The 12854-nt window shown below is 40.1% G+C and overlaps 1 protein-coding gene across 1 annotated transcript; it reads left to right on the top strand.

Moving 5' to 3' along the window:
- Window positions 1-5797: 5797 nt before the first annotated feature.
- LOC114225984 (olfactory receptor 10G9-like) lies at window positions 5798-6733 on the top strand. Its single transcript, XM_028125864.1, has one exon. The coding sequence runs from the start codon at window positions 5798-5800 to the stop codon at window positions 6731-6733; it is 936 nt and encodes a 311-aa protein (XP_027981665.1).
- Window positions 6734-12854: the final 6121 nt, after the last annotated feature.

Genomic DNA, 12854 nt, shown 5'->3' with positions numbered 1-12854 from the left:
TACATCCAGACATAAGAATGAATCATAGATGACGGAAGCATATATTGGCAAGTTCAAAACATGGTTTTGTTTTGCAGAAACAATGGTGTGATTCACCCCATTGTCAACACTGATACGCTGAGTGTCCTGATAAGACAATGTGTTGAAGAAGACAGAAGTCCTTAATGTTAGCTATTCCCTCATAACCAGTTGCGGAATAAGTCTTGTATTTTCTAAGTGTATTTCCACATTGCTTTGGTGTATGTGTATTTACAAGGTTTCATTCTTCTCCCCATTCAGTCTATTATTATATCGAAGATGTGTTCGTGGTAACTTAACCGTTTTGTCCGTAGGGCACATGATGTTGAGTTAGACTTGCCTCAGAAGTAATGATAGATTTGGATCTGGATGGAATAAATGGTGATGTATCAGAATGGCTCCCTGTATGAAGGAGTGACATGAGGAATACAGTCGCGCTGTGCTAGGTACTGACATGGTGTGTGTGTAAGTAGGCAGGGAAGGATGTAGACAGATGGTGTGCAGTCAATGTGGTGGACAGGCATGGATCTTTACTGCATACTTATTTGTTCATATATTTTGGCTGTGTATCATTTAAACCCTCTTCCTGTGGGTGGGGCTGCATTTTGCTGTAGAAACAGCAATAGCAGATGCTTTCCCATTCCCTCCAGCAGATGTGGAACATGGACATAGGATCTAGACTTGACCAATAAGATATATCAACTTAGACTTTGGGTCAGAAGCAAGGGCAATAAAAGGGACACGCAAGAGAGGATGGCCATGACAGGATTAACAACACAGGGATGTGAAATGCAGGGTGACAACAACGTGCAGTGTGTTAAGGGGTTCATGCTTGGGGTGGTGGTAAGCCTCTGTGGACTGGAGCCCTCCATGAAATTTTAGTGGACCATCATCACATACTAGGAATGATTTTGCAATCATTCTGCCTGTTCCTGTTTCTTGTTCCTTCTCCAAGTTTGATTTATGGCTTTTCTAGGGGTTTGTTACATAAGTGTGTGTGTGTGAAGAATGTGTTTTACCTGACATACAAATTTTTGTTTAGCTTATTTTTTTCACTAAAAATGTCTATTGTGGACATCACTGCAAATCAATAGATCAATATCCAAATCTTTAATTTTCTGGTTTCTTTAGGCACATAACAATGCATATAATTTAAATTAATTAGATTATATCATATATGCTATATTATTATTCTCATCCTTAAAATTTTTTGTCTTTTTTTCAACACCACTTCTCAACTGCCGATTAATAATCTCATTTTTATCCTCCTGCTCCTTTATCTATACTTCTACAAATTGCCATTGTTTTCTTTATAAAGATGGCACAATTCTTTTTTTTAAATTTTTTATTGTTATGTTAATCACCATACATTACATCATTAGTTTTTGATGTAGTGTTCCATGATTCATTGTTTGTGCATAACACCCAGTGCTCCACGCAGAACGTGCCCTCTTTAATACCCATCACCAGACTAACCCATCCCCCTACCTCCTCCCCTCTAGAACCCTCAGTTTGTTTTTCAGAGTCCATTGTCTCTCATGGTCCAAAAGATGGCACAATTCTAACAACACTTCTGTGCATTATGGAAAATATCCCATGAAAGCCATTCAGAGTTAACTGGTGTGGTTATAATCTTTCTGTAACTGCTTAATATTTCGTGATGTAGCAGCACCGTGATTTATCCAACCATTTCTCTGTAAGGATATTCACTTGGTTTTTCAGTTGTTTTGTCACTAGAAACCATGTATGAACACATACATTTTTTTGGGTTTCTTTTTAAATTTACTTATATTTATTTATTTATTTTTATTTATTTAATCTCTACACCAACGTGCAGCTTGAACTCATGGCCCCAGATCAAGAGTCACAGGCTCTTCTGACTGATCCAGCCAGGCTACCCAACACACATGTTTGAATAAAGACACTTATGACTGGTGCTTTTATAACCATGAATAGATTCCTGAAGTTGAATTACTGGAATTAAGAATATATATATTCTTAACTTCAACTACTGTCATATTGCTTTCCTAAAGAAGGCTCTGTAACTGTATAGATTTTTACCAACACTATGGGGGATGAATTTTCTCCTTCATCCAAGCCAGCAATATTAATATTAATAACTTGAATTAATTATCTTAATTAGTACATGTCCTGACAAACCAATAAGAAAAGACTATTACCTCAAAACAAAGAAATCAATAAAGTTCATGAAAAGCTTGTTTACCAATCAAAAACTACTTAAATATATTAAGTGTTTACACATGCTTATAAGAGCATAAAAGTTATGACAGCATTGCAATCTATTACGTATACAGCTGTGAAATAGTTATGTATACTTAGGTATTTCCTTCAGCAAAGACACTCTAAACAACAAAAAATGTTTTAAACACAGCTTAAAAAGATGGTGGAAGAGAGAGTTGCATTGAGGTGGAGAGTGGGGAGAGGTGGTGCCCGTTTCTGGATCCTGGGCAATTTTAAGTTGAGAGACATCCGTTGTGTGTTTATCTGCATCACTGTTGAGGGAAAAGGATAACTGGGTCCCCCTTCCTTCCTCTTAGGTATAAATACTAGTTTCAGAAAGACACGAACTCCTCTGGGGAGGGTTCAAAAAGCAAACACAGTGGGAAATATATGCATGGATATTAAAAACCTTTCATTAGTCTCTTCTTGTTGTTTTTCTGCTCATCAAGGGAACGTGAAGACCCAAGAGGAATCTATTCCCTGAGACACTAAATCAAGTTAAGCTCCTACCCACCTGCCATGCTCCTTTCAATTCCCTGCACTTCAACTAGTTGGGTCCTTGAATAGAAATGAGCCACTTTCACCAAAGAATCACAGGTATATCTGCTTTTTGAGTAATAACTTGTAAACTACTGCCTCAACATAGATAGTGAAAAATTGGGGGGAAAAACACAGATCAGTTTTTTTAAATTTTTTATTGTTATGTTAATCACCATACATCATTAGTTTGGGATATAGTGTTCCATGATTCATTGTTTGTGCATAACACCCAGTGCTCCATGCAGAACGTGCCCTCTTTAATACCCATCACCAGGGTAACCCATCCCCCCACACCCCTCCCCTCTAGAACCCTCAGTTTGTTTCTCAGAGTCCATCGTCTCTCATGGTTGGTCTCCCCCTCCGATTTCCCCCCCTTCATTCTTCCCCTCCTGCTATCTTCTTCTTTTTTTTTTTCTTAACATATATTGCATTTTTTGTTTCAGAGGTACAGATCTAACACGGATCAGTTTTATACAGAAATGAATGACATACTGTAAGGTAAGTTCTTAAAACAGTAGAGTTCTCTTAGTCTTCTCTCCCTCTTGAACTTCCACAGAGAGATAAGATGCTTGGGTATTGTAAGACATCCTTCTACATTGGGTTATTAAGTCTCTCTTTCTCTGTCTCCATCTGTCTGTTTCTCCTCACTACACACACACACACACACACACACACACACACACACACACACACTGACATCATAATTGATATTCCTGTGTTAAATCTCAGGCTACTTTGCAATTCACCTGATGAAAAGTTTCATATTTCATCTAATCTGAATGTGAAGTTATCCTGGGTATGGGATCCTGCTGGTAAAGTAGAAATTTCAGATACATTTGTACCATTATTTGAATTCTGATGTCCATATAAGAGATTATGATAATTCTGTCTGTTATTTTTCCTCTTATTTGAAAAATATGGTTTCAAAATCTTTTTGTGTGTATAGTTGATACATTGTTACACTATTTTCAGGTGTACAACATAGTGATTCAACTTCTCTGTACTTTATGCCCCTCTCACCACAAGTGCATCTACCATCCGTCACTATACTACACTGTGACAGTACCATCAACTGTAGTTCCTATGCTGTGCCTTCATGCCCATGGCTTATTCATTCCATACCTGGAAGCCTGAACCTCCCACTCCCCTTTACCCATGAAAATTACAGCTTAGATGTAGCTTAAGCCACATTGTCTAGACACAGAATACATTTTGTCTAAGCTTTGCTGAGAACAGAGATCCTGGCTTCTCTCATATTGTGGAGCCAGTTTCAATAGTCTTCCCTCAAAGAATAATTAATAATGATCATGAACTCAAGACTAATTTGGATGAAATAGAAAACATCAATTCTATCTCACTTTTCGTTGTACAGAAGCCCAACTTTTCTTGACATCAAGCTGGCAACATCCTTTCCTCTGATGTTTGTTCTGTTCTTCCTGTCTCAGGTAGTGGGTCTTAAATAAGAGCCATACACTTGATGGAGATGTCTTCTCTTATAAGGGCATTGCCTGAATTTATGATATGAGGAGTGGAAGATGGAGGGAGGGATATTATCTCTAACAAAGCCAAATTAGCCTAAATATCTAGATATTTAAGATAGAAGGAGATATGTAAGAAAACTGTCAGTGGATTGTGTTTGGGAGAACACGTATATATTTTATGTTCTTAGAGCTTCATAAAGGATAGCCTATTGTAAGACGAGTATGGAACCAGCAGTGTACAAGACTTGGTGTATTCTGGATCAAATGGAAGATCGCAGGGATCATGCCATGGAATTGAGTTTCTCAATTCCTCTGAGGGAACTCCCTTTATAAGCAGGTGGTGGTTGTAATGAGCCATCAGTCAAATACCAGTGATGAAACCTTCCTCAAAGATCTAGCTTTGAAATTGAGAAGTTTCTACAACACAAAGAGAATTTATTCTCTCTCTCATTCCCCTACTCTGATAGATTGGTAGATAGATAGATATCAGTAGATATAGATAGGAAGCTAGTTCTGTATCACAAGGCAATTTTGAATGATTCATTATCATTTGTTGAGCAGCTATCAAGTGACAGACACTTTATTAAGGACTTCACATCTACTGTCTTATTTAATACGTACAATTTCTCAGCTGGTATTACTACTGCTGAGTTACATATGAGGACCCCAAAGAATTATTCAGCTGTACTGTAGACTTTTGAAGTGTGCAACCCTATCGGCAATTAAATTCTTGGTTCTTTAAGTTTCCACATAAACTCTGGAGAGAAAGAATTCCAAAAGCCACCCCCCCCCCCATGGCTGCCCTCTGGTGAACATTCCTTGCTGAATCAGCTCCCCTTGAGTGTGGGTGAGACTTGTGACTGTGATGGGTTATCAGTCATGATTTATTCTGTTACATCAACTTTGTCACAACAAACTGGAGAAAGATTCTCTTACTGGCTTTGAAGCAGTAAGCTGTCAAGGTATCAAATGGCCAGGTGGTTAGGACCTGAGGGTGGGCTCTAAAGCTGAGAGTGAGAATTCCTACCAACAGCCAGTAAGAAAGACAGACACATGAGTCCTAAAGCTGCAAGGAACTGAATTCTGCCAACAATCTCCATTGGCTTGGAAGAGGATCCCAACTCAGATGAGATTCCAGACTCAACTGACGTCTTGATTTCAACCTTGAACAGAACACCCAGCTCACCTGACTCAAACACTGTAAGAATGGAAATTTGCATTGTTTTGTGCTGCTAAGTTTGTGGTCATTTATGATACATAACCAGAAGTTAATACAATGGATTTCTAAGACGTTCTTCTACATATATCTGTGTGTGCCTCGTTTGTGTGTGCACGTTTGTGGGCGTGCAAGAGAGAGAAAAAGAGAGAGAGAGGATGATGATGAACCAAGTTGAGTATAACTCTAAAATTATCTGCCAGGGATGATGTAGTTGCCACATGAAAATGGGTTTTCAGTTTCAATTAAATGCTGGGTGCTCTCTCTATTCCCATAGGGAGAAGCAGGAAAGGCATAGAAAATGACAAATGTGAGCCTCGTCACAACATTCTTCCTCATGGGGCTTCTCCATGCACCAGCACTGGACATCCCCCTCTTGGGAATCTTCTTGGTGATTTATGTACTCACTGGGGTGGGGAACCTCCTCATCCTGCTGGTGATCAAGGCGGATTCCCACCTCCACACCCCAATGTACTACTTCCTGACCAACCTGTCCTTCATTGACATGTGGTTCTCCATGGTCACTGTGCCCCAAATGCTGATGACCTTGGTGTCCCCAGGAGGCAGGGCGATCTCCTTTCATAGCTGTGTGGCCCAGCTCTACTGCTTCCACTTTCTGGGGAGCACCGAGTGTTTCCTCTACACAGTCATGTCCTCTGACCGCTACCTGGCCATCAGTCACCCGCTCAGGTACGCCAGCACGATGAGTGGGAGGACGTGTGCCCTCCTGGCCACCAGCACGTGGCTCAGTGGCTCTCTGCACTCTGCTGTGCAGACCACGCTGACATTCCGTTTGCCCTCCTGTGGGCCCAGCCAGATCCAGCATTACTTCTGCGATGCCCCTCCCCTCCTCAAGCTGGCCTGCGCGGACACCTCCGTGAATGGGATGGTGATCTTCGTCAATATTGGGGTTGTGGCCGTGGGTTGCTTTCTCCTGATGGTGCTGGCCTGTGTGTCCATCCTCTGTTCCACCCTGAAGATCCGCGCCCCAGAGGGGAGCCACAGAGCCTTTCAGACCTGCGTCTCCCACTGCACTGCGCTCCTTTGTTTCTTTGTTGCCTGTGTTTTCATTTACCCGAGGCCAGGCTCCCGGGATGCTGTGGCTGGGCTTGTGGCAGTTTTCTACACGGCGCTGACACCCCTTCTAAACCCTGTGGTGTACACCCTGAGGAACAAGGAAGTGAAGAAAGCTCTGTGGAAGCTTATAGACATAGTAACATATTCCCAGAGCAAATAAACACTAGAAAGTAGATATGCTCATTTTTCTAAAAAAAATACTAATATAACTTATGCATCAACATGCAACGTATTACATGTGTGTTTCTCAGTGTTAAATGTTCTCCAAAACCATCCACTCAGAAATACTTGTTTCATGGATTTTCTGAGGAATTTTTAAAATCAGAATCAAATTTTCTTGATGATGAGCTTGCTTAAATTTTGGTCCATCAAATTTTTTCTGTGTTTTTCTTATCTTTTGTTCCATTTTACTGAGCTACAGTTCACATATAACATTGTTTTGCCTTCTTAAAAATTTTGTATTGTGCTTGGAACTCAGACACAAGGGTTGTTTTATTCATATACCTAAGTTTATATTATGCTTTTTAAAATTTTTTCTGAAGGCTTATGTACACAACTTGGGAGTTACACTCCTGGGCATAGTGTCCAAGGACAGCCTCAAATATCAGAGTCATTTACTCATGGTTACAGCTGTGTGACTGCCTTCTCAGTCTGTTAGTGGCTGTGTGTGTGTGTGTCCCAGTGTGACCACCCCTCTTTCTGGCATATTGTTACCATGTTAATTGCTCCGACATTGAAAGGGTTCTTTTTTTTTTTTAAGATTTTATTTATCTATTTGAGAGAGAGAGAGAGAGCAAGTTGTGGGAGGAGGAGCAGAGGGAGAGGGAGAAGCAGGCTCCCCGCTGAGCAGGGAGCCCGACGCGGGGCTCGATCCCAGGGCCCTGGGATCATGACCTGAGCCGAAGGCAGACGCTTAACTGACTGAGCCAGCCAGGCACCTCTGAAAGAGTTCTCTAAGCTCTGAGCAGCTCCTTAACTCTCTAGGTGGGTCTGCCAGGATGGGCTGTGGAGGTGACATGCTCCTCTCAGGAACTGACAATCGCCCCCTTGTCAGAACCCTGCAGTTTCCCAGGCTGGGTGAGACAGAGCAGGAGGAAGGTAAAGACAGAAACCACTAGTCTCCATCACATATTCTGACCTTGATTTCCAGTGCTACCTGACCAGATGTCCACAGTAAGCACCGAACCATTCGACACTGGATTCTTTTACCACAGCTGGTGGTGGCTGGTCATCTGCCCAAGGAGCTCATGTACCTACCATCTTAGGGTCTTGGAAATCTATCTGCACCAAACTATAAGCTGCTTTGGAACCAGAACACCCCACCTTGCAGGCTGGGGCCAATGATGTTTCCTATGTAGAAGGTAGAAAAATGAAAATATCTTTAAGTAACCTGTTCATGGGATTTCAACATTTCTTTTATAAATCAGAAAAAAAGTCCAGAGAGGACAAAAGACCCTGAAAATACCTATTTAATAGCTACATGGCCCATACTTGTGGGCATCCACATATAATGGATGAAATGCTATACTTGCACCCAAACAAAAAGAAATATTGGCTCAAATAACTTTGGAAATAATTTTGTGCTCTTTACTTCAATTTTCCATCTCAGAAATGACCCTCTCCCAAAATACTGTTATGAGGATTAAATGATTGTTTATAAGTGGTCTGAGTGATACTGATTCATAATAAATTCTTTTTTAAAGATTTAATTTATTTATTCATTCGAGAGAGAGAGAGAGGGTGAGAGAGCATGAGCGAGATGGGGAGGAGCAGAGGGAGAGAGAGAAACAGGCTCCCCACTGAGCCAGGAGCCCAACATGGGGCTCCATCCCAGGACCCTGAGACCATGACCAGGGCCAAAGGCAGACTCTTAAACTACTGAGCCACCCAGGCAGTAAATTCTCAAAGATTTAAAGTTCAAACCTGGGGCCACCAGTCAACCTGATTCTCAGAATCATTCTCTTCACAAATTCTGTCTATGATTCCAGACACCAAAATAGTATTTTTTTTAAAGATTTTATTTATTTATTTGACAGAGAGAGACACAGCGAGAGAGGGAACACAAGCAGGGGGAGTGGAGAAGGAGAAGCAGGCTTCCCACTGAGCAGAGAGCCCGATGTAGGGCTCGATCCCAGGACCCTGGGATCATGACCTGAGCCAAAGGCAGACACTTAATGACTGAGCCACCCAGGGGCCCCCAAAATAGTATTTTTGAAAATACATGAGGGTTGCTTTCTTTAAATCACCTTACAGATAATAAATTTACTCCAGCTAATTATGGACAATGTGATCATTCTGATTCATTAGCTATTTTAATAAATTTGCTACCCCTATATTTACTAGTTTTTAAGGAATTTATAGGAAAGTATCTGAAATATTAAAATTATAATGAATTGAGTTATTCTAGAATAATTCAGAAGCAAACACAGTAACATTATTGAGCTTGGGATATGCTAGATACTTTATAAGTTTATCATTACAAGAACCCTACAAGATAGGTTCTCCTACTATAAAAAATGAGAAAACGAAGGCCGGTTAGATAACTTGATAAATTCATGCACTAGTAAGGAATATGGTCAAGGTTTAATTTCAGGCTATCTGGCACCAAAGCCCATGGTGTTAAATTCTGCTGTATTATTACGATCACTAATTTCAGAAACTTTCCATTTTGGGGGAGCAGAGCAATATCAATAAACATAAGTAATTATTGGAATAACAAAACATAGATCTTTGAATAGTTATGTGTATTTTATAACAGAAATGTAGAGTTTTGTTAGAAACTACATTTTCCCCCGTAGACTATGAAAAGCACATGATCTACTCTACCTCCACCAAAGTGAGATTGCAAACGTGTCATCCCGCGGTATCATCCCATCTGTTTCCTTATGTGTTCCACATGAAGCTGTGGATTCCTCTGGGAAAAATACTGTCATAGTCCCATAGTCTCCACCTACAACAATCTTGGTGTGATTTCTTTAGAATATTCTCCCTGCTACAGACCCTTTCTATTTTCAAACATTTACTTTTTGAGGCACCCGACTTCCGATCCACACTCATAATACTAGGTATCATTCCTAAACAGATGCCGCCTCTTTCCCTCCATGCTGTTCCTATTTTTAAGTTCAAGTCCCCAATAACTTGAGTTTCTTTGGTATTTCCATTTGGAGATCAAATCAAACTTCCTATGTCTACACCAAAACCTTTTTTCCTTCGTCCTCAACATTTGTCTCTCTGTGGTATGATCGGCACCACAAAAGTAACCCTGAAACTTGGAAGTTCTTCCCATTGTCTCTGTTCACACATTCCTTCTTCATGCAATTGGAAAAGGGATAAAAGAAGAAACAGCGAAAGATGACAGAGGTAGAATGGCATGAAGAAATCCCAGAAAATAAAGAAGAATGTTGGATAATTTTAATACTTCAATAATGAATCCTTTACATTATCAAATAATAATTGGGACACCTTATTTTGTAAATACTTCAATGAGTTGTTAGTATGCTCCAAGAGCTATTAGTACTGTTTTCAAAAAGGGAAAATAAAAAGGAATAAAATACTGGAGAATTGATGTTTGCATTCCACATGGGGAACAATGAAATCTGAGCAAATGTCTCATCACATTGTGCCACATTTTGATTTATTCTCCTGGGTTTCTCCTCAAAATAACAGCTCTGGAGTGTAGAACTTCTCCACTGAAGCTCATTATGAGTGGTGCCATTCCCCTTTTAACCTGAATTTTGAAAATATTCCTTGGTCATAGCATGATGTGTCTGATTGATTCCTTGAAGCTAAATTTTCTGAGTTCACTAGTGGTTGAGAACTGTCTATATTATAGACATAGTAGCTGAGTTATAAGAGGTAAATAACTAATATAGAAAAAATCAGGCTCAAATCCAGAATGAATGGGGTGACTTTTATAATGATCCCAATGCTGAGGCCTGTTCATTCACTCGTGCTTTCTCAAATAATTAATCAATGCAGTAATTCCTTCAACAATTTAAATTAGGTGACTCCTTCAACAATTTAAATTAGGTGACTCTTACATTTTTTTAAATTTTTTTATTTTTATGTTAATCACCATACATTACATCATTAGCTTTTGATGTAGTGTTCCATGATTCATTGTTTGTGCCTAACACCCAGTGCTCCATGCAGAACGTGCCCTCTTTAATACCCATCACCATGCCAACTGGTGACTCTTATATTTAAGCCACAGGGAATACAGGGTATCAAGACAGTATCTGTGCTCCAGAACTCCAGAGTCCAATGGGAAACACTAAGTAGACAAATGAATCTTACAGTGTCCTAATGTATATATGGGCTGCTACATATGTAAACATGATGTAAACAACATGACATCTAACAACATGACATGTAAACAACATGACATCTAACACAGATTAGGTAGTAGAGTGAATTACCACCTGAAAATAAAGAAAATAACATATCCAGATGACAAACACTTGCTTCAACCACATAACTCAAAATAATTAGTACATACAGAGTATGAATAATATAAAGGTGATTTCAGTTTTCGTGTTTTGGAGTCTGCTCCAAATTCGCAGAGCTTCTGTTTTCCAGGCCAAATCATATTGCATGTTGAATCTTTTAGTTCTAACAAGAAGAACATTTGGACACAAGACACTAAACCCAAGGCTTTTCACATTTCTTTTTATTGTCTGAAAAATGTCTGTATCCAGACCATGCATACATGTTGACCAGGCGTGCCCCCACCCAACCACAAGAAGGCCAGAAGAAGGTGTAATCCTACCATGTCCCTGAGGTAGAGATGAGGAAGTATTAGGTGGGCTGCACTAAGTCTGACTAAGGTCTAACTCAAATGTTTGCAATGTGACCCGATTTTTCTCACTGTGGGTAAAATGAAGACAATAGCATATCTCCTCCTCTTTGGTAGAATAGTAGAACTCATTTTCAAAATAAGTATTAGGGTCATATCCTTATTCAAAGTTATCTCTATCAAACTATTTTCAGAGGCCTTGTTCTCATGTTTGGATACCCATACTAGCAAAGTGACCAGGGGCATTACATATTAGATCAAACAGGCATTGGTGAAACCCTAGAGATTTGGTATCACTCTGTTGTTCCAGTTCACCCACAGTCAGCAGGGGCCATGGAAAGCCATAGTAGAATTTTGAAATTATTTAAATTTGTGCAACAAGTGTCAGGGGGTCAGATGCCCTAATGCTAGCACTTCAGATTATTAGATACAAGCAGAAGACAAGGGCTCTCATGGATTGAGCTGTTCGTGGGTGAGACATGGGAGACCTTCTAGTTAGTTCTCCTCCAAAGCCTGCCTGCTGGGTGCTTATTCACACGTGTGACAATGTGATATGAGAATATTTGAAATCAGTAACGAAGTGTGACAAACCGTTCACAGGTGGACCACACTCTAAAATCAACACAGAAGAGCAAGGTCACAATGGGCAGCCTGCTGTATGGTAATTACACGTCACTCTCCCGGACCAATTTGCCCAGTGACCTCAGCTCTCTGATGGGTCCAAGAAAAGCCTTGATTTTCAATGTGTCCCAATTTGCGTGTTTTAAGAAGGCAAGGGACAACTTCCAAGCTCTTCACATGTTGGAGATGAAACCAGAAGTCACAAATCATGATTTTTTAAGCTCAAGAACTGAACATTATTTTTAATGATACAATGGTTATTCAGATTTACTTATAGGTTTGATTTTTGAACTTTCTATTCCTTCCTATATCTCAAATTCTCGTTTCAGGGTAAGCTTTATTATTGTGTTATATATTTTTAAGTTACTTGATGTGGTTGTAGTAGTGGTAGAAACTTTCCATTTTTTAATGTCTCTAAGTGTCATTATTTCACACTCATATTTGATAGTTACTTGGGATTCAATTATATTTGTTTTTTTATTGAACATGGTGGACGCACAATGTTACATTAGTTTCAAGTGTACGACAGTGATTGGATAAGTCTGCCCATTATGCTCTGCTCACCACAAGCTCAGCTTCCATCTGTTACCACACAACACTGCTACAATATCACTGACCGGATTTCCTATGCTGTGTCTTTCGTCCCTGGGACTAGATCATTCCATACCTGGGAGCCTGTACCTTCTGCTCCCCTTCACCCACTTCGCCCCTCCCCCCAGCCCCGCCCCTCTGAGAGCCACCAGTTTGTTCTCTGCGTTTAGTAGTATGCAATTCTTGCTTGATTGACAGTTATCTTCTCACACTCTTTGCACTTTATTTCCATATTTGTCAATCTGTATCACTGCTGAAGCTCGATCAGCAGTTA

This window comes from Eumetopias jubatus, unplaced genomic scaffold (genome assembly GCF_037043125.1).
Source record: "Eumetopias jubatus isolate StellerSeaLion01/CBP00866 unplaced genomic scaffold, mEumJub1_p1.0 scaffold_13, whole genome shotgun sequence".
In the NCBI taxonomy this organism is placed as follows: Eukaryota; Metazoa; Chordata; class Mammalia; order Carnivora; family Otariidae; genus Eumetopias; species Eumetopias jubatus.
Note: the sequence above shows the minus strand (reverse complement) of the source record. Positions and strands in the feature narration are given on the sequence as shown.

Bases quoted from the DNA above. Each gene is read 5' to 3' on its own strand.
- LOC114225984 (XM_028125864.1), top strand. From the start codon at position 5,798: ATGACAAATGTGAGCCTCGTCACAACATTCTTCCTCATGGGGCTTCTC.